The 22,022-nt window shown below is 37.5% G+C and overlaps 1 protein-coding gene across 3 annotated transcripts in view; it reads left to right on the top strand.

Annotated features, from left to right (window-relative positions):
- The window catches only part of RPAP3 (RNA polymerase II associated protein 3), a 37,962-nt gene that overhangs the window by 2,819 nt on the left and 13,121 nt on the right, over positions 1–22,022 (top strand). For 2 of the 3 annotated variants that reach the window (XM_059682662.1, XM_059682664.1), the window contains 8 exons: positions 1,424–1,582; positions 2,981–3,121; positions 6,867–6,989; positions 8,026–8,153; positions 12,676–12,797; positions 13,491–13,561; positions 14,803–14,928; positions 16,373–16,500. In XM_059682662.1, coding sequence (XP_059538645.1) covers positions 1,430–1,582; positions 2,981–3,121; positions 6,867–6,989; positions 8,026–8,153; positions 12,676–12,797; positions 13,491–13,561; positions 14,803–14,928; positions 16,373–16,500 — 992 coding nt within the window. In that variant the 5' untranslated portion in view covers positions 1,424–1,429. Of the gene's footprint in view, positions 1–1,400; positions 1,583–2,980; positions 3,122–6,866; positions 6,990–8,025; positions 8,154–12,675; positions 12,798–13,490; positions 13,562–14,802; positions 14,929–16,372; positions 16,501–22,022 lie in introns of those variants that run through there. The other variant, XM_059682663.1, reaches the window with a different exon arrangement.

Raw genomic sequence — 22,022 nt, 5'->3', positions numbered from 1 at the left:
AGCATTTATATGTATCTCTAGCACAATGGTTCCCAACCAGGAGTTATTATGCCTCTCAGGGAGACATTTCTGATTGTCACAGTCTAGCGGGGAGGTGGTCATATACGGGCACCTGCTCGGTAGAGGCCAAGGATGTTGCCAGCCATCCTACAATGCACAAGACAGCCCCCTCCCCCCCATGAAGAATGGTTTGGCCCACAATGTCAGTAGTCCCAAGGTTGAGAAACCTGCCTAACATAATATTTTGTTACTTAGTATTTGATTGTTTTGTTTTCTTCTCCACTAGACAAGGGACTTTGTCTTATTTTTTATTCCTTCAGTCTTTTTTTTTTTTAAATATATTTTATTGAGTTTTTTTTACAGAGAGGAAGGGAGAGAGAGAGAGAGTCAGAAACATCGATGAGAGAGAAACATCGACCAGCCGCCTCCTGCACATCCCCCACCGGGGATGTGCCCGCAACCCAGGTACATGCCCTTGACCGGAATCGAACCTGGGACCTTTCAGTCCGCAGGCCGACGCTCTATCCACTGAGCCAAACCGGTTTCGGCTATTCCTTCAGTCTTGATTCAGGACCTATCACACAGCAGAAGGTCAATAAATGTTGAAAGAAAAAGGAGGAAAGGAGTTAATTAGGATAAATTTATTAACTCTAGAGATGAGCAACAATCTGCTACCATGGGTACTTGCTAATTTCAGTGATTCCTTCCCGATTGCCTTTCAAAGTTTGGGGATATCCAAACTTGTTTTTTTTTAAAATATATATTTTATTGATTTTTTTACAGAGAGGAAGGGAGAGGGATAGAGAGTTAGAAACATTGATGAGAGAGAAACATCGGTCAGCTGCCTCCTGCACACCCCCTACTGGGGATGTACCAGCAACCAAGGTACATGCCCTTGACTGGAATCAAACCTGGGACCCTTGAGTCCGCAGGCTGACACTCTATCCACTGAGCCAAACCGGTTAGGGCTTAATTTTTTGTTAATTTAGTAAATGTTGATTGACCTATTTCAAAAATAATTTACTGACATTTTCTTTCTTCAGTATCACTCTAGGCTCTCTTCTATCCATATATCTTGGCCATTTATGACAAGGTAAAAAGCAGTTAATTAGCTAGGTTTAAAAAAAATAAAATAAAGCCCTAGCCGGCTTGACTCAGTGGATAGAGCGTCAGCCTTCGGACTGAAGGGTCCCAGGGTCGATTCCGGCCAAGGGCACATGCCTGGGTTGCGGGCTCAATCCCCAGTAGGGGGCGTGCAAGAGGCAGCCGATCAATGATTCTCTCTCATCATTGATGTTTCTATCTCTCTCTCTCCTCCCTTCCTCTCTGAAATCAATAAAGAAATATATTTAAAAAATAAAATAAAACAAGTAAATAATTCAATTTAATTCTTATTAGAGGTTGGTTGTTCAAAACTCTGCAGGCCATAATGACTTCAACTAATAAAGCAATTGAATTACAACTACAAGTAAAACAAAATGCAGAAGAATTACAAGACTTTATGAAGGATTTAGAAAACTGGGAAGAAGATATTAAACAAAAGGATATGGAACTAAGAAGACAGAATGGTGTCCCTGAAGAGGTAAATTTCTTAATTAAATTTCTACTTCAGAATCCAGCAGAACTATTTACTTTAAAATAAAGCCCCTTTTAAAATGGTTTGTGAAAATATTGTAATAGAAGTGATTTGCTTCCTGTCAACATTTTGGAAAATTCTGCTTTTAAAGTCTTTGTAATAATAATAACTATAATAAGACATTTTTAAGGCTTAGTGAGAGAAAGATCATATGATAATTCTTAACACATTGTATGCGGGGAAACGTATTTATACATTTTACGTTGTCTGGTAGTAGAGCGCGGGACACGTATTAATCTATTTTTTATAGACTAGCGGTAGAATGCGGGTAACGTATAAATACGTTTATTTTTATACTTTTTTATTGCTCTAAAGGAATGCTAACATGCAGATATACGAATTCCAAAGGACAAAATTTGGGTCTCTAACACATACAATGGTGAATTATGTATGTACTTCCAGGTATAACGGTAATCTATTCAACTGCGTAGAGTCATCCCTTCACACAATTCTCTACCTCGCCACGCATTCAGTGCGATTCTAAGAAAAATAATTCAGTATACATTTTATAGTAAATCACAAAAAGTTTCATTGAAAAAAAATATGTAAAACTGAAGTTATCGTAATTTTACTGAACGTTGCCATTTGTGCAAAAAATTAGCAAAAATGGCCCACGCCACCTGTTAGCGCGCGATAAAAACTACCCACAAACAATGTGTTAAAGTAAATGAATAGCAGTATGGCTGGTGTGGCTCAGTTGGTTGAATGTCGTCCCATGCATCAGGAGGTCGCTGATGATCTATGTTTCTTTCATTGATGTTTCCAGCTCTCCCTCTACCTTCCTCTCTAAAATCAATAAAAACATATATTTTAAAAAAGTAAATAAATAGCAGTATGGCTGGTGTGAGTATATATATATCATGTCTATCATATGTAATTTTGTAATGACACTAACATACACTATTGTCATAAAAATGTAGGTACTACCTAGGTTTAATCAAATGTTTCTCTAAAGACTGCCTTTTTTATATTAGATGTAACGATGTGGAGGCAGTTCAATTTGCCATTGTATTACTGCTAATTAATTGTACTAAGGCTGAAGATAAGGTAGGTTTTGAAGTTTGAATTTAGGATTACAAATTAAGTGTATAATTAAAATTTCTGGGCAATACTTTTCTTGTGACTGAACAATGTTTGACATTTGTCAAAGGATGAATTAAACTTTTCAAGCATAAACTATCATTATAAGTGAAGGTGTAAGTTGGTATTTTTAAGCACTTGAAAATTAAATTTAAAAACACTTTTACATGAAATATAATTTAGTGAGAATTTTAAACATCACTAGTTATACAAAAAATTAGTAATAGAGTGGTACTCAAAACATGTATTTTTTTTCCTCCCTAGAATTTGCCTCCAATTCGAAATAGGAATTTTAGGAAAAAGAAGAAAGGTAAAGCAAAAGAGTCTTCTAAGAAAACCAAAGATGAGAACACAAAAAACAGGATAAAGTCTTATGATTATGAGGCATGGGCAAAACTTGATGTGGTAAGTTATTCTAATTATGTGTTTCTTAGTATTTGAGTAAAGTTTCATGGCATTAGCTGAGAGTCGTGGATTAAATGAAAAATAATGTTGAATTCTTACAACGTGTTTCTTTCTCATATAGACATTTGATGTGGAATAAAAATAGCACATAGAGGTCCAGTGTACTTTTCACTCAGTTTTCCCCAATGGTTACATCTTAATTATAGTATAGTATCAAAACCAGGAAATTAACATTGGTACAATGTATGTATGGTTCTGTTCCATTTTATCACATGTGTAGATTTGGGTAACCACCATTGCAACAAAGACACAGAAATATTGCATTACCACAAAGATCTTTTTTTTTTTTTTTAAATATATTTTATTGATTTTTTACAGAGAGAAAGGGAGAGAGATAGAGAGTTAGAAACATCGATGAGAGAGAAACATCGATCAGCTGCCTCCTGCACATCTCCTACTGGGGATGTGCCTGCAACCCAGGTACATGCCCTTGACCCGAATCGAACCTGGGACCCCTCAGTCCGCAAGCCGATGCTCTATCCACTGAGCCAAACCGGTTTTGGCACCACAGAGATCTTGTTTGTGTTACCCATTTATAGTTGCACCCTCTTCCCTTCTCCCACCATCTCTAATCCCTAAACAACTTGAATTCTAAGGTAGTAGTACTCCCAGAAAAGAATGACTCTGCCAGTACCTTTTTTATAGACGGAAAGACTTGTTGAATACTGGCTAAAAGAGAATGCCTTTGTGTCTAGTCTTAGGGCTTGGGCTGTATGACAATAAAAACAGGTCTGCTTTGATCCCAGGAAGGTGAGAGACCACGAATAGCAAAAGTGTAGTGTGTGCTTCCCGTCTCCCAACAGATACGCAGTGTAACTGGAGAACCAGTATTCCTCCTCAGAATCCTCTACCCAGTGCTCCAAGCAGCCACTGTCAAGTCAGGGAACCTGTGAAAGGAAACCTGTTGGCCAGCCTATTTTAGAGTCTGACCCATCTTAAGGGTTGATTTGGAATATACATTCCCTTTTAGTCTTTTTAAAAGTGTTTATTATGGCCTGGCTGGTGTGGCTCAGTGGTTGAGAGTCTACCTATGAACCAGGAGGTCACGGTTTGATTCCTGGTCAGGGCACATGCCCGGGTTGTGGGCTCAATCCCTAGTGTGGGGCGTGCAGGAGGCAGCCAATCAATGATTCTCATCATTGATGTTTCTCTCTCTCCCACTTTCATCCTCTCTGAAATTAAGAAAAATATATTTAGAAAAAAAGTGTTTATTATGTAATATTTGATTTGTACAAAAGAGCATGTAGAGATACATGTTCTAAATCATAATAAAATAAATACAGGCTGGGACAAAAGTAGGTTTCCAGTTGTTTGTATCTAATCTAATAATAGACAAACATGGTAATTGACCGTACCCTCGCTACGCTTCCCATGGGCGAATCAGGGCAATATGCAAATTAACTGCCAACAAAGATGGCGGTTAACCACCAACAAAGATAGCGGTTAATTTGCATACGTAGGCACAATGCTGGGAGGCCAAAGGGAAAGGACGGAAGAAGCCGCCTGCTGCTGATGGTGATCTGAAACCCAGGTGGCAGGCAAGAGCTGGGGGGCAGGGCAAAGGTGGCCCCCAGGGCCGCCATTGCCCGGCTGGTGATCAGAGAAACCGGGTGGGGCAGCGAAGAGGTGGACACTGGGAGCAGGGTGGGAACTTCCCGGGGTTTGCATCAGGCAGCCGGGAGCGGGGTGCGAACTATGTAGCCAGGAGAGGGGTGCCGGGCCACTGGGAAAAGGAACTATGCAGTCGGGAGAGGGGCGTCGGGCTGCTGGGAGCAGGGCGGGAACTTCCCAGGGTGGGTGTCAGGCAGAAGTTCCGGCCCCATAGCTGCTTGCTCATTCACTTACTTGCTCATTCATTCACTCATTCACTTACTCGTTATTCACTCACTCAGCAAACCCTCTCAGGTCCCTGGCACCAGGTCAGGCATGAAGTTGAAGCAGGATAAGACAGAACTATGTCCTCAAGATGTTAGTAATTCAGTAGGGTGAAGCAGGCACATGAACGAGGCAGTTGTATGCACAGATGCACTGTACTGGGTTCGGCGAGGGCTATAACTAACGCCGACTTTGTTCTCTTGATAAAGTGGGGCCTCGGGGGCCAGGCCGCCCCAAGCCTGTAGGCCTGTGCCTAGGCCAGGAGCGGCCGGGGTCTCGGAACATGACAGAGGGTGCAGGTCAGGCTGAGGGGTCTGGTCCCACCCTTCACCCCCACCCCCACCCCCGAGTGCACAAATTTTTGTGCACCAGGCTACTAGTAATTAATAATAACTCAAGAATAAACTTTTGTGTACTCAAAACTATGAATCTACTTTTGCCCCACCCTTTAAAGAAACAAACCTGGTGCTGGGAAAGAAGTTGAAAGGCAGAAGAGAAACCAGTCAGACTTCTGTTGATGAAGAGTCAGCTGATGGTGGCTCAGAAAATTATTGCACTTTGATTTTCTGCCCCCTCCATGTCTAAACCAGAAGTTCCTTTGGTGAATGTATGAACTGTAGCCATAATGTAGGCATCAACGTTACACTTGGTCAAGAACAAGTGCTTTCTTAGTTACCAGTCTGAGAATAGCCCAACTCAGCAGAAGAAGTCCCTTGTACTATGTGAACCGACCATCTAATTTAAAGAGAATTTTCTAATCCTGTTGAAACTGCCAGTTTGCTCCTTCCCTATTCCATCTTTTCTCTCTTTACCTCCAGACATTACCACTACTCTGATTTTTATGTTTATTATTTTCTTTGCACTTTCCTGTTTTTATTGAGATATAACATACATACAGTCCAAAAACCTTACATGTGCAGCTGCCTGAATTTTTAGTCATGAATTCACCTGAGAAACCACCATCCAGATCAAGATACAGAACATTTCCAGCATGCCACCAACCTCCCTGTTCAGTTTATTACCTCCAAGGGCAGCCACTGTTGTGGTCTCTAATATTTAGATCAGTTTTGCCAGTTTTGGAATTTCATGTAAATATATCATACATATGTACTCTTTTTGTGTCTGGCTTCTTTTGTTAGTGTCATCTTAGATTGATCCGTATTGTCAGTAGCAGTAGGTTTTTGTTTTTTTACTGCTGATCAGAATTTCACTGTGTGAATATATCACAAATTTGTTTGTTTGTTTTTGTTAATCCTCACCCAAGGACATTTTTTTCTTTCTTTTTTATTTTTTATTTTTTGAGAGTGTGAAAGGAAAGGAGAGGGAAGGAGAAGAAGCGGGAGGAAGAAGGAGAGCGAGAAACATTGATGCGAGAGAGACATCAATTGGTTGCTTCTCACACGAATCCTGCAACCCAGGCCCATAACCTTGACTGAACCCAAGCGCTTGACTTTGCTGTTAGTTGATATTAGGTTTGGGGTTATTTGCAAACTTCGCTTCCCTCAACCCATAATACTTCACTGCTAATAGTTTGTGATTTAGGGGTGCTTTGTAGACTTCTTTTGACTTAGCTTACTTTATGAAATCAAAGTCAAATTTTTTAAGTGGTTTGGATCCTCATTTTCTAAACAAGAGTACCTTTTTCTCTTAACAATGAGAGATTATTTGGTTCGCTTTTACTAGTATAGACCTTTAGGTCCTTAGATCATAGCAACTTAAGTTCTGTTGAGTTTCCTTTTTTGTATGTCTTTTTTTTTTTTTTTAAATGTTTATGTAATTATGAGCACTGTTCCTCTACTTATAATTTCAGGAAAGTATCCTTGATGAACTTGACAAAGAAGAGAGTACCCATGATTCTGTGTCTCAAGAATCAGAGTCAGAAGAAGATGGAATTCACGTAGATTCACAAAAGGCCCATGCTCTAAAAGAAAAGGTACTCTTTGGCTTAGCTTTAGGTTTCTTCAGGTGGGCAGGACGTATAGAAAATCATGTGGATCCCAGGATTTCTTCAACATAGTTTAGGGGGTGTTCACTCTCTAAGTTGTTATTGGCTGTACCCTTATGGAAAGGCAGTATAATTTAGTGATTAGGAGTGTGTTTTCTAAAATCAGACTGCCTGGGTTCAAATCCTATGATAAGTTCTTTAAATTCCTTGTATTAAATTTTCTCAGCTGTAAAATAAAATTAATATTATTAATAAACCTCAATGGGTTGTGAATATTAATTCTTATATGTAAAAGTGCTTAGACCATACAGAGAGTTATTCTGGGATTTTAGTAATAGACTGAAGTAACTTAAAATTAGTGTGTGACTCTTTTTTTTAAAAAAATATGTTTTATTGATTTTTTTACAGAGAGGAAGGGAGAGAGATAGAAACATCGATGAGAGAGAAACATCGATCAGCTGCCTCCTGCACATCCCCCACTGGAGAAGTGCCCGCAACCCAGGTACATGCCCTTGACCGGAATCGAACCTGGGACCTTTCAGTCCGCAGGCCGACGCTCTATCCACTGAGCCAAACCGGTATCGGCTAGTGTGTGACTCTTGATGTGAATATTATATTCCACGTCTCCATATCACAGGCCATCTGTGCTTACTTTTTGGAATGTTCCTCTTTCTTAGGAGTGCCTCATTATAAAACTAGGTATATTGCTTTTCAAAAAGATGGCACTTTTTAAACTTCGTTTTGATACTTTTTTTGTTTACATTTCTGCGGGTTATTATTGTCAATAAAAATATATAATGCTAAGTATTTTATTCATTTTTCTGCCAGAACCCTCAGATTGTGACCAAACTATGACTGTATAGCGAATTTCAGCACTTGTAAAAAGATTATTTTGTTTTATTCTCATTTCTTTCTGTTGACCTTGATCACACAGCTAATTAATTATAAAGAGCTGGATAATATTGGCAAAAAATGGCTCTGTAATTCTGTGCCAGTATATATCTGACTTGTATGCTTTTTTCAGGGCAATAAGTATTTCAAACAAGGAAAATATGATGAAGCAATTGAATGCTACACTAAAGGCATGAATGCCGATCCATATAATCCCGTGTTGCCAACAAACAGAGCATCGGCATACTTTAGAATGAAAAAGTAAGGAATTTTTATAATGTGTGCATATTTTAGTATGGAGACTGATATTTTAAAGTAATTTTTATGACAAAAATGTGTGGGAAGGACTGAAAAAGTACAGTAGGTCCTCGGGTTACGTTGGAAATCCGTTCCTATGCCGCGACGTAACGCGATTTTTGCCATAAGTTGGAACCCACCTACATAAGCACCTACGTCACTCACATGGAGCACATACACAGCAGTAATGAAGTGAAACAGCAAAACAGTAAAAAAATTTAAAAGAAAGATAATTCCTGACCTTTACTTGTGGTAAATAAATAAAAAACATAAAGGACATATGTACATACGTCGAAATGACGGAACTTTTTTTTTTATGAATAAATGGGAGATGGCGATGTAACCATGAAATGATGTATGGTGAGTCTGGCGTAACCTGAGGACTGCCTGTACTACATTTATTTTCAGCTGTAAATTCTTATAGCTCACTCCCTCTTACTGAGTTATTTTATTTAAGCCATTTTATTTAAAATATTCAGGTGCTCAAACCATGCCCCGTAGCTCACTTTACTGAAGTGTTCCTCCTCAAAAAATCTAATAATGATGTTCTACACCTAATTCACAAAAGAAAAAAGCAAGTAAGCTGAGTGATTTCCTTTTTAGAAATTAATTTTTCTCTATTATTTTGAAAAATTATTTATCTACTATTTAACCTAGAGAACTTTTATGGTAAACTTAAAATATATTCCAACATTAGTCTTTAAGTCATAATGACTCTAAATACATTCTTTTTTTAAAAAAAAATATTTTATTTTTTACAGAGAGGAAGGGAGAGGGATAGAGAGCTAGAAACAACGATGAGAGAGAAACATTGACCCGCTGCCTCCTGCACACTCCCTACTGGGGATGTGCCCGCAACCAAGGCACATGCCCTTGACTGGAATCGAACCTGGGACCCTTGAATCCGCAGGCTGACGCTCTATCCACTGAGCCAAACCAGTTAGGGCTAAATACATTCTTACTGTCGAAGAAAATAAATGTGTTATAGTCTTATCATATGCAGGGAATTTTTAAAAAGATAAACACCATCAAGGGAGACATTCTTACTGTTTTAATTATTTGGAAATATGAATTATATTGGTGTCTGAGTTTTTACTATTTTAAACAGCATATTTATATTTATTTTTTTAAATCCTCACCCGAGGATATATTTTTATTGATTTCAGAAGTGGGTTAGAGGGGAGAAAGAGAGAGACATTAGTGTCAGAGAAAAACATTGATCCATGGCCTCCCATACATGCCCCAGCCGGGGATCAAACCCACAACCTAGGTATATGCCTTGACTGGGAGTTGAACCTGCAACCTTTTTTGGTGCACGGCACGATGCTCCAACCAACTGAGCCACCTGGCCAAGGCTAAGTAACCTATTTTTAGATCTTTGAAATTTATGTTATTAATATCCTGACAAATTAGGGGAATATTCATATTTTATAATATTTGATATCTACAATATATATAAGTGCTGAAGAATAATTTTAAATAATCTCACATGAACCCATCACACAATTTAAGAACCAGAACGTTATTACTTTTGAGGCTACCTTGCTACACCTCTCCATATGCTGACCCTTTTCACTTCTAGTTAACCACTACCTTCAGTTGTATATTTATCAGTTTTGATTAAAAAAATGTTTATTATATACATAATATATTGTATAACTTTGCTTATTTTGGAACTATAAAAGTATATTATACTGAATGTAATCTTAAATTTCTCTGAACATTAAATTTCTCAGATTCCTCATGTTTGCATATAGCTGTAGATCTCTTTTTCACTGTTACATACAGTTTCTTCTTAGGAATACACCATGATGTATCCATTCTCCTGTTGCTGAATTGTTGGTTTATTTATTTCTTCCTCTCCTTCTCCCCATTCTCTCTACCTCCCATTCTGCTTTCCTGCCTTATTTAAAAACATTGATACTATAAACACCTTTCTACATGTTTCTTGGTGCGTGGTGATAGGGTGTGCACATGTTCAACTTTAAATGGTGATGACCAGCCCTAGCTGGTTTGGCTCAATGGCTAGAACATCAGCCTGCGGACTGAAGGGTCCCAGGTTCGATTCTGGCCAAGGGCACATGCCTGAGTTGTGGCTTGATCCCCAGTAGGGGGCCTGCAGGAGGCAGCCAATCAATGACCCTCTCTCATCATTGATGTTTCTATTTCTCTCTCCCTCTCCCGTTCTCTCTAAAATCAATAAAATATATTTTTTAAAAAATGGTCATGACCATTTGTTATAAAGGTAGTTGTACAAGGTTACAGTTCTCATTAGCAGTGTATAAGAATGCCTGTTCCATATCCTTTTTTTTTTACTTTTTTTAATGGAATTTATATGGGATGACATCCTATCTAATAATAGACAAACGTGGTAATTGACCGTACCTTCGCTACGCCTCCCATGGGCTAATCAGTGAGCTATGCAAATTAACCACCAACAAAGATGGCGGTTAATTTGCATACATAGGTGCGAAGTGGCGGAGCGAAGACTGAAGGCTGCCCCAGTCGGAGCAGCGAAGGCTTGTAGGCGGCTCCGGCCGGAGCGAAGGCCTGGGTCCTGGCTGCTGGAGGAAAACCGGTGCCGGCAGCCAGGGGAAGGGAAGGCCTATTGTACGAATCTTTTCGTGCAGCAGGCCTCTAGTTGGTTAATAAAAATACAGATTTCAGGTGTACAATTTTATAAGACATCTCTGTATTGTATTGTGCGTTCACCACCTCAAGTCCTGTTCTGTATCTTTACCAATCTATATAATAGAAGCCTAAGCGACCTTTATTGCAGAATGACCAGAATGACCGGTCACTATGATGTGCACTGACCACCAGGGGGCATATGCTCAATGCAGGAGCTTCCCCCTGGTGGTCAGTGCGCTCCCACAGGGGGAGTGCTGCTCAGCCAGAAGCTGGGCTCATGGCTGGTGAGCGCAGTGGTGGTGGCGGGAGCCTCTCCCACCTCCGTGGCAGCACCAAGGAGCAGTGAACTGAGTGGTAAGGAGCAGTGAGCAGGCAGGCGGTAAGGAGTGAGGGGTCCCAGGCTGCAAGAGGGCGCAGGCTGGGCTGAGGAACCCCCCTCCCCAGTGCACGAATTTTGTGCACTGGGCCTCTAGTACTGATATAATAGGGCTTCTTAATTGTTTTCAGTCAAGGAGTTGTAAAATGGTAATTCATTGTGGTCTTAATTTGCATTTCCCCAGTTTCTAATGAGGCTGAGCATCTTATATGATTATTCACCACTTGTATTTTCTGTGAAATGCTTGTTTTGTCTTTTGGCCATTTTTCTGTTAGGCTGTTTTGCTATTAATTTTTACTTTATTCTAGGTACTAATTCTCTAGTGCTTGCTTGTAGTAATTAATTATCTTCTAATTTGTAGCTTACTTCCTTTATGGAGTCTTGATAAATGGAAATTCATAATTTTAATGTATTTTTTAAAAATGTTAGCACTTTTAAAAATATGATTTGTTAATATAGTTTCCTTCCCTGAGTTTATAATCTCCTGTGTTCTGAAGTTTTTATGTCTTACGTTTCACATTTAAACATTTTTATATATGCTGAAGGTAGAATTCCAATTTCATATCTTTTCATATGAATATCCCAATTGTTCCAGCCCTATTTATTGAATATCCATGCTTTCCCCATGGATTTGCAATGCTACCATGTCATATCTCAAGTTTGCATGGATCTCTTTCTCATCCCTCTATTCTTACATTGATCTGTTGCCTCTTACTAACTACATTCCACACTATCTTTAATTACTATAGCATTATAATTTTAAGTCTTGGTGGTATTTGGTATAGGGCATGTTATCCTGCCTTATTCTTCAGGAAGGTGTTGGATGTTCTTGGATTTTTGCTTATCAATATAAATTTAGGATCATCTTGTCAAATTTCTTGAAAAATTATGTTGGGATTTTTCTTACAATTGCTTTGTATTTATAGATTAGTTTGGAGAGAATTATAGTTATGTTTTTGTGCCTTATAGATGAATGTGAAATACCTCCGCTTAAGTTTTTTTTTATATTTTTTAAGACAGTCTTGTAGTGTTCTGGTTTGGCACTTGTACATACTTAGTTAGATTTGTTTTTTGTTGCTGATCTCTAGTAAAGTAGCCTCCTTGCTAAACTTTGTTATTTCTAACAATGTCTCTAGATTATTTTGAGTTTTCTAGGTATACCATCGTATCATCTAAAAATATCAGTTTTCCTTCCTTTTCAGTCTTTTTAGCTGTCTTTCTTATGGAACTATATTGACCAGGACCTATAATACAATACTGAGAAAACAGTGTTCTTTGCCTTAAAGGTACTGCTACTTAACATTTTACTATAAAACATTATTGCTTTTAATAGGCTTAACTAAGTAAAAGGAGGTGGGAAATATCCCTTCAGTTGGGAAATTAATCCCTTTTTTTGGGGATTTCAGAGACAAATTTTGAAGTTTTAGTTTTAACAAATGATTTTTATTAATGTCACTTCAATTTCTTTTTTAATTGCAGGTTTGCTGTTGCTGAGTCTGATTGTAGTTTAGCAATTGCCTTGAATAGGAGTTATACAAAGGCTTATGCAAGACGAGGTGCTGCTCGATTTGCTTTGCAAAAATTAGAGGATGCCAAAAAAGGTATTAATATTTTCCAGATCATCGTTATCTAAAATAAAATCTTTAATCATTTAATTTAATAGATGTTATACAAAGAATATTGGATAATCAGAGTTATTACCTTCAGAGAGTTTTCTGTATATGAATAAAGTTCATTTTTGTAATTTAAAAAGTTACCTTGATATTTTTGGAAAGAATGCATTATTTGCCAGCAATGAAATTTTGGTTCAAATTCTCATTCCACCATGTATTAGCTGTGTGACCAGGGAAAGGTTATGTATCATCTCTGGTTTTCAGTTTCTCATCTGTAGAATAGATGTTGGCTATTGTGAGGTTATAGTTAATGATTGTAAAGCTCTTAATATATTTTTATTTATTTGTAATTTGTCAACATTTTATTATTCCATAAAATTGGTATGTGAAATATAAATTATAGTCTGAATAAAGATGATATCTAAAAGATTCTTAAGCTTTTTGGTTTCATGATATATGAATTATCATAGCAAGAATCCTTCCTGGTGGAAGAAATGGATCTGTCAGGATTTTGTCTGTCTTCGGAGAGAATAGAGTGAGCCCAGAAGTCTAATGTTAGTATTTCTTAGTTTCTCTTAATTTTGCTATAGGACAGTTGCCTATTTGTCACATGTCGCAGCAAGTAATTATTGTTTTTAAATATGTACCTTTCAAGTATTTTTTATCCTCTCTTTTACTCAGATTATGAAAAAGTATTAGAACTGGAACCAAATAACTTTGAAGCAACAAATGAACTCAAGAAAATTGATCAGGTAAACTAGTTACTTAAGTTAACTGCATTACTTATTAGCTTTATATGATGAAGTAAGGGTTTTAGCATAGACTTTGTACTATAGATTATTTAATATAGACATTATTCTAATTTTAATTTTTTGTGCTATAGACTTTTACCAAACAACTTGCAAATAAGAGATAGTATAATGGTATTTAAAGATCCTTAATCATCATTTTAAAAAGTTGTCTGAGATCTTTAGAACTACTGTGCTTTACTTTTTTTCCCCCCAGGTGACAGAATTATTTTTTTTTGTTTTGCTTTGTTTTGGCTTGTGTTTTGATTTCTGTACTAAACTTTTGCATATTTCTTTGATTTTTAAGTTGTTGCATCTTTGTAGTTTATATCATAGCATATTTATGTACTCATTTTTTTAATAGTAAGAAAATAGTTATATAAATGTAAAATTTGCTTCAAATGATACTGAACAGTTATATATTCCTTTCACTTTGCTGTTGAATCAGTTATCATTATTTTGCCATCTATTGAAACTATAAGAAAAAAGTGACACTGATTAAGGAAAATCTGCTTTTAAATATGGCCATTATTTATTGCACATAAAAACCTGTTGGTAAATATATCAACTTGGTTGTAATTGTGAACCGTGCATTTTGTCCTAAATCAAATAATGACTATGAAAATTAAATTTGAGAATTTGGTTATGTGGTTGTAATTACCTATTTTCTTTTTTTTTTTAAATATATTTTATTGATTTTTTACAGAGAGGAAGGGAGAGAGATAGAGAGTTAGAAACATCGATGAGAGAGAAACATCGATCAGCTGCCTCCTGCACATCCCCTACTGGGGATGTGCCCGCAACCCAGGTACATGCCCTTGACCGGAATCGAACCTGGGACCTTTCAGTCCACAGGCCGACGCTCTATCCACTGAGCCAAACCGGTTTTGGCACCTATTTTCTTTTTGAAAATAGTTCCTTGAACAGTAACTGGCCTGTGTAGAAATTCAATAAATTTTTGTTGAATAAATAAACAAGCATCTACCTTTAGTGGATACTACTTATTTTAATTGGAATAAGATGCACGTTAAATTTATTATAGACTTTTGCCTTTTATTTAATAAGTAGAAAGACTTTGAATTAGTAAAAATATTATTTTGTGAAGTGTAGAAAAATTCCAATATATTTGAGTAATTTATTATTTTAGAGTCAAATATGTATGCATCTTGCATTACCTGTTTTAGTTTAGCTGCTATGTCTCCTAGGCTTTAACATCCAAAGAAAACTCACACCCAAAGGAAGCTGACACAGTGATTAAGTCAGCTGAAGAAGAGAAAAAACAAATTGAAGAGCAGCAGAATAAGCAGCAGGCCATTTCAGAGAAAGATCGGGTAATCCAGAGGAAATCCACCATATATATGTTTTGCTGAGTTTACTCTTAGTTTCTTATATATCTGTTAAGGTTTTGTCTTTTCTAATATTACATTAAAATTCTTTTTTCAGTAGGAACTGAAAATTAAATAAACATAATAAAACTTCTGAAGCCTACTAGTTCAAAATTTGAGTAATTGATGACTTAATACATAATTTTAAAAAAACATTTAATTTTAGGGAACAAATTACTTTTGAGCATTTTTAAAAAAAAAAATATTTTATTTATTTTTTACAGAGAGGAAGGGAGAGGGAGAGAGAGTTAGAAACATCAATGAGAGAGAAACATCGATCAGCTGCCTCCTGCACACTCCCTACTGGGGATGTGCCCGCAACCAAGGTACATGCCCTTGACTGGAATCGAACCTGGGACCCTTCAGTCCACAGGCTGACGCTCTATCCACTGAGCTAAACCAGTCAGGGCTACTTTTGAGCATTTTAACATATTTACTAGTACATATAGTTATAGATTTAACAGAAATAAGTTACAATTTGTTCTTATAATTATTTTCATTAGTTCGCACTAGACTATCTGATAAAAAATTACAGTAGAAATCCTGAGTTGAGTTTTAATTTAATATATTTACAGCTTTTCATGGACCCATAGAAGACTCCTAATAAATACTTATGGAATGATCATTGATTGTGATATACCTGACTTCGATTATAAGTAAACGTTACAATAAAATCTAGTATACACATTTCAATACAGCTTAATTTAGCCTATGTTTAGGTTTATTAATGCTACTGAAGAGTGAGTTGTTCAGTTCTGATACTCTGTTCTTTCACAAAAATTATGTGAGTTACAAACATCTTTTGTACAGCTTCTAAATAACTAAAGAGTATAATATTTGGGCCTCTTTATTAAAATGTGTTTATTTATTTATTTTTTTAAAAATATACTTTATTGATTTTTTACAGAGAGGAAGGGAGAGAGATAGACAGTTAGAAACATCAATGGGAGAGAAACATCGATCAGCTGCCTCCTGCACATCTCCCACTGGGGTTGTGCCCGCAACCCAGGTACATGCCTTCGACCGGAATCGAACCTGGGACCCCCCAGTCCGCAGGCTGACGCTCCATCCACTGAGCCAAACCGGTTTCGGCTAAAATGTGTTTAAAGTTGAGCTTCGTGTAATACCTAATTAGTATAATAATGGTTAATGATACAGAGTAATAGAGTAGTATACATTTTTTTTTTGGAGCTGAAGAGAATAATAACATTCTATAAAACAATTCAAACTAACAAATTCTAAAACATGTATCATGGACTAGATTTTTAACAATTAAAATATACTTTAATTATTTATATAATAAACTGATGACTGGTGTCCTTGTAGTGAATTCAACTAATTTTTTTGCCTATGTTTTCATTCTTCTCCATACTTCTTTCCAAAATGATAGGGGAATGGATTTTTCAAAGAGGGAAAGTATGAAAGAGCAATTGAATGCTATACTCGAGGAATAGCAGCAGATGGCGCTAATGCCCTTCTTCCAGCTAACAGAGCAATGGCCTATCTGAAGATTCAGAAGTAAGTATTGGTTACATTTAATGCTTTTCAGGTTGAAAATGAAATTTACCTTAAATTGGCATATTGGCTAAATAAATTAAAATTTGTTTACTCTTAAGCATTAAAATTAAAGTAGAGAGAAGAGAGAGAGAGAGAATGTCATAGTACATATTAAGTACATTTAGCTCTCAGAAATGTTTTTCCACTTTAATAGTCTGGCATTACACAGTTTAACACTTTTAAATTGTTTTATGCATGTTATTCTGAATTAGTGATTTGAAAATTATTTTTAACTTTAGAGTCCTTTGGGCAAAATCTTAATCTGGAAGTAGTTTTTGTATATATACTTATATGTATATTTATACATACACATATATAACAAAAGGGAATTGAAACTGCTAATTGATTATATATGAACTAAAACTTGGTTTCTGGATATTCTCAGGGGCTCCAGGCTGGGCAAGCAGCAGGGTAACATCTGATGGCAGAATCTATGTCTTATATTTCTTTGTATCTTTGTAATAATATTGTACACACTAGTGACAGAATTTTTTTAAAATGCTATAAATATTATAAATAGGAATTAAATTTTTTTTAATTTTTTTTAATTAAATCTTTATTGTTCAGATTATTACATTTGTTCCTCTTTTTCCCCCCCATAACTCCCCTCCTCCCAGTTCCCGCCCCACCCTCCGCCCTCACTCCCCACCCACTGTCCTCATCTGTAGGTGCACGATTTTTGTCCAGTCTCTTCCCGCATCTCCCACACCCCTTTCCCCCCCCAAGAATAGTCAGTCCATTCCCTTTCTATGACCCTGATTCTATTATGATCACCAGATTATTTGTTCACTTGATTCTTAGATTCACTTGTTGATAGATGCATGTTTGTTGTTTATAATTTGTATCTTTACCTTTTTCTTCCTCTTCCTCTTCTTAAAGGATACCTTTCAGCATTTCATATAATCCTGGTTTGGTGGTGATGAACTCCTTTAGCTTTTCCTTATCTGTGAAGCTCTTTATCTGACCTTCAATTCTGAATGATAGCTTTGCTGGATAAAGTAATCTTGGTTGTAGGTTCTTGGTATTCATCACTTTGAATATTTCTTGCCACTCCCTTCTGGCCTGCAAAGTTTCTGTTGAGAAATCAGCTGACAGTTGTATGGGTATTCCCTTGTAGGTAACTGAGTTTCTTTCTCTTGCTGCTTTTAAGATTCTCTCTTTGTCTTTTGCTCTTGGCATTTTAATTATGATGTGTCTTGGTGTGGTCCTCTTTGGATTCCCTTTGTTTGGGGTTCTCTGTGCTTCCTGGACCTGTAAGTCTATTTCTTTCACCAGGTGGGGGAAGTTTTCTGTTATTATTTCTTCAAATAGGTTTTCAATATCTTGCTCTCTCTCATCTTCTGGCACCCCTATAATTCTGATGTTGGTATGCTTGAAGCTGTCCCAGAGGCTCCTTACATTATTTTCGTATTCTTTTTTCATTTTGCTTTTCCAGTTGGGTGTTTTTTGCTTCTTCGCATTTCGAATCTTTGCCTTGATTCTTGCGCTCCTCTGGTCTGCTGTTGGGTGTCTGTATAATATACTTTATTTCAGTCAGTGTATGCTTAATTTCTACTTGGTTCTTTATCACAACATCGAGGGTCTCATTAGATTTCTTGAGGATCTCACTACATTTATTGGCAGTTTCTAGAAAATTATTGAAAGACCTTAAAATTGCGGTTTTTAGCTCTATATCCTCCATTTCTGTCATGTTTCTTTGTCTCCGCATTTTTTATGCTTTCTTGGTGCACCCCCTTGTGGTCTTTGTGCGCAGTCTTGTTGTAGTTAAGCCTTGATTGTTGTCGGCAATACTGGGGGTGATTTCAGAGAGGAAGGGAGAGGGAGAGAGAGATAGAAACATCAATGAGAGAGAATCATTAATCGGCTGCCTCCTGCACGCCCCCCACTGGGGATGGAGCCTGCAACCCGGGCATGTGCCCTTGGCTGGAATTGAACCTGGGACCCTTCAGTTCTCACACCAGCGCTGTATCCACTGAGCCAAACCAGCTAGGGCAGGATTTTTTAATTTTTTTATGCCATGGACTCCTTTGACTGCAGTGTGAAATGTTCTCAAAATTATTAAATGTATAATTAATTTTACATTTAGGATTATAAAGGAAACCAATTATATTGAAATACAGTTTTAAAGATATTGAAATTTGCGATATGCTGATATATATACTTTTTAAAACGCATTATATAATGAGAAACTACATTTAAAATCTAGGCAAGTTAAAATTAAAAGTTTTTAAAAGATGTTAATTTGAAGACTTGAATAAGGACACTAGAATTTGGAGTGATCTTTGACACATCTTCCACATATTGATTAACTAATAAAGTGTGGGTAAGGAATACACAGAAATCAGCATTGATAATTATGTTACTAGTGTGATAACATGACTTCACTCTTTGCCATTTGAGTGACTCCTAGGGATAGAATTACGTGGTTGTTGGCTAGCTATGACATAGGAGCGTCTATAAACAGGGATACTACTAAGGGCCCAGTGCATGAATTCGTGCACCTTGAAAGGAACTGTGGGCCGCGAGGCTGCACTGGGCACAAGGGTGGGTCTCAGCCCATCTCCCCCCCCCCCCCCCCCCCGGCTCCCTGTTTGCCAACAGCCCCGCTCCCGCCGCTGCCGCTCCCATGCGCTAACAGCGCTTGCCCAACTCGCACCCGCTGACAGCATGAAGCGACTGGGGCCAGTGCCAGCAGTGGGTGTGATCGGCAGCTGCTGCCCCGATCACCCCTCAGGAGCAGGGGGAGGTGGAGAAGTCCTCAGAGGCAATTGGGGCTGGCTGCTGCTGCTCACACCTGCTGACGGCACTGAGTGATTGGGACCAGTGCCAGGCACCGGCAGCAGGTGTGAGTGGCAGGTCCGGTGCTGGCAGCTGGTGCAAGCGGGGCCGGCGCCAGCAGCAGGTGCAAGTACCAGGCGGGACCACAGCACGCGGGAGCAAAGAATTTTCAGTAACCACCAGAGGCTCGCCCTGATGACAGCGATCGGTGCCCCGCCTTGGTTTGGCGCCCTCGCTCACCTGCTCCACCATCCGACTGTGGCTAATGCCCGCCATGTTCTGCGCTCTGCCACCTGCTGCCGATGCCCGCCATGTTCTGCACATGCCCCCTGGTGGTCAGCACATGTCATAGCACATGTCAGTTGTTTGGTTATCCCACCGTTTGGTGTATTTGCATATTAGCCTTTTATGATATAGGATAGGATGATCACATGCAGACAAGTAGCAGGTTAAATTGCTACTGTAATTCTGCAATGGTGATATCTCAAAACAATTTGTGAGATATCTGTCATAAATATAATGTGATATGAAAATATCTGTAATTTTTATTGGTGACAAAGGCATAGGTACTGCTTTTACTACCGTGTTTTGTTATCTATAGTTATAATAAAAAGAAAAGTGAAAGTTTATTTAAAAGTTAGTGAAAATAAGGATGTAATGTTTTTCCCATCTAAGTTTTCAGATTTCTCAAAGGGCCTCAAGTTAGGAACCCCTCAAGTTAGTGAATTTTAGTTGTATATTTAACCTCATTGAATCTAAAAGACATAACTAGAAATATATTATTTTGATTAGACAGAGTAAAGATCATTGCATGTCTTGCTAGCTTACGAAAATTTTGTTTTTTGCTATTCAAGAATTGTGCATGATTTAAAAATTGTAAGACCTGGATTCCTAGGTTTGACTAATGCCAAGAATAATAACTTCTAATAGGTGACAAATTGTATCTACATTTATGAACGCTCTAATTTATTGTATTATTATATTGTTTTAGTTGATAATCACATTAGTATGTTATAGTAAGTTAATGGTATATTTTAAATTAAATATGACTCTTACTTGTATTTTTTTTCTAGTGTATCTTTTAGATGCACACTTAATACAGAAGTTTTCTCCACCACATGGTGACTGTTGTTAGACATTACAGACTAGATGAGGAATATAAGAGGGACAACTTTCCAAACAGGAATTTGAGCTGAACTGAGATCTAAAGGGTTAGTCTGAGTTAGTGAGGTGAAAAAAACAGGTGTCCCAGTGGAGTTCACAGGCTCAAGACTGGGAAATTTCATGGAAATTTCTGGAAAGGGCAAGTGGTCCATATTATTGCTGTTATGCTGGGATAATGCAAGGATAAGGCTGGAGAGTCAGGCAGGTCCCTGACTTTGTGTTCTGCATAGGAGCTTGACTTTATCCTGAATAGTGTGAGGGCTATGCAAGTATCATGGTTGGGAGAATGATATAATCAGTCAGGTAGAAAACATATCGGTAAGGGAATAGATGCACGCACACACACACAGAGAAAGATATTTCTCTCTTGTTGAAAAACAAATTCAAGAATTCAGAAATTTTTAAGTTCATTAGAAAATCTGATTTTGTTCAGAGCAGGTCTTGTTTTGAGGGTATAATGATATTCACTTAGGCCTTGGGGAGAATGTAATCACAGGGGATTCTTTTTAAAAAGTATTTTTATTATGAAACTTTTCAAACTTTCATGAAAGTGGTATAAAAAGCTCCATGTATTAAATCATCTAGTTTCAAAAAGCCATAGCTTATTTTTATCATATTTGTCTCAGCTTTTTTTTTTCTCCTGAATTGTAAATAGTTGCAGACATTATGACATTTTATCCCTAAAGGATACTTCAGGTGTAACCACAATACCGTTATCATGCCATATAAATTAAAAATAATTTATTAATGTTATTTTAACATCTTGTGGACCAGTAGTTTTATTGCTAGCTCTACCCAGTGGCCAGATAAGATTCTATTGAACGAGTACAAAAAACGTTTTACATAAATGTTAAAGACACACTTTAAAATTAAATACCCATTGCATTTTGAAGTTATTTATTTCGTGTTCTGACAAGCTAATATCTTTTTAAAGAATTCTTGTGATTAGCCACAAGCCTTAGAACAGAAAACACGAGAATTCTCAAGATCCGTCTGCAATGTGTTAATATATAGGGTCTCAAGTTATTGTGTTTTAGCTCTTAGTGCCTTGTTATCATAGAGCAGTACCCAGTCAGACTGAATTGATTGTTGGTTGCATGGCTGAGTAGGATTTATGAAGTGTTGATGATATACTTACAAATATATAATGTTTTGTGGGTTTTTCCTTGGGCGATGTGTACTATAGGTAAAAATGGAATCCTACATAATAAAAGCCTAATATGCTAAGTGTACAGTTGTTCGGTCGGCTGTTCAACAAATCAAAGCGTAATATGCTGCCGAAACCGGTTTGGCTCAGTGGATAGAGCGTCGGCCTGCGGACTGAAGGGTCCCAGGTTTGATTCCGGTCAAGGGCATGTACCTTGGTTGCGGGCACATCCCCCATGGAGGGCGTACAGGAGGCAGCTGATTTATGTTTCTCTCTCATTGATGTTTCTAACTCTCTATCCCTCTCCCTTCCTCTCTGTAAAAAATCAATAAAATATATTTAAAAAAACAAAAAACAAAGCGTAATATGCTGATGATATGCTAAGGCTACTCAG

The sequence above is a fragment of the Myotis daubentonii genome, chromosome 2 (genome assembly GCF_963259705.1).
Source record: "Myotis daubentonii chromosome 2, mMyoDau2.1, whole genome shotgun sequence".
Taxonomy (NCBI): domain Eukaryota; kingdom Metazoa; phylum Chordata; class Mammalia; order Chiroptera; family Vespertilionidae; genus Myotis; species Myotis daubentonii.
This window is presented reverse-complemented; position numbering and strand designations above follow the sequence as displayed.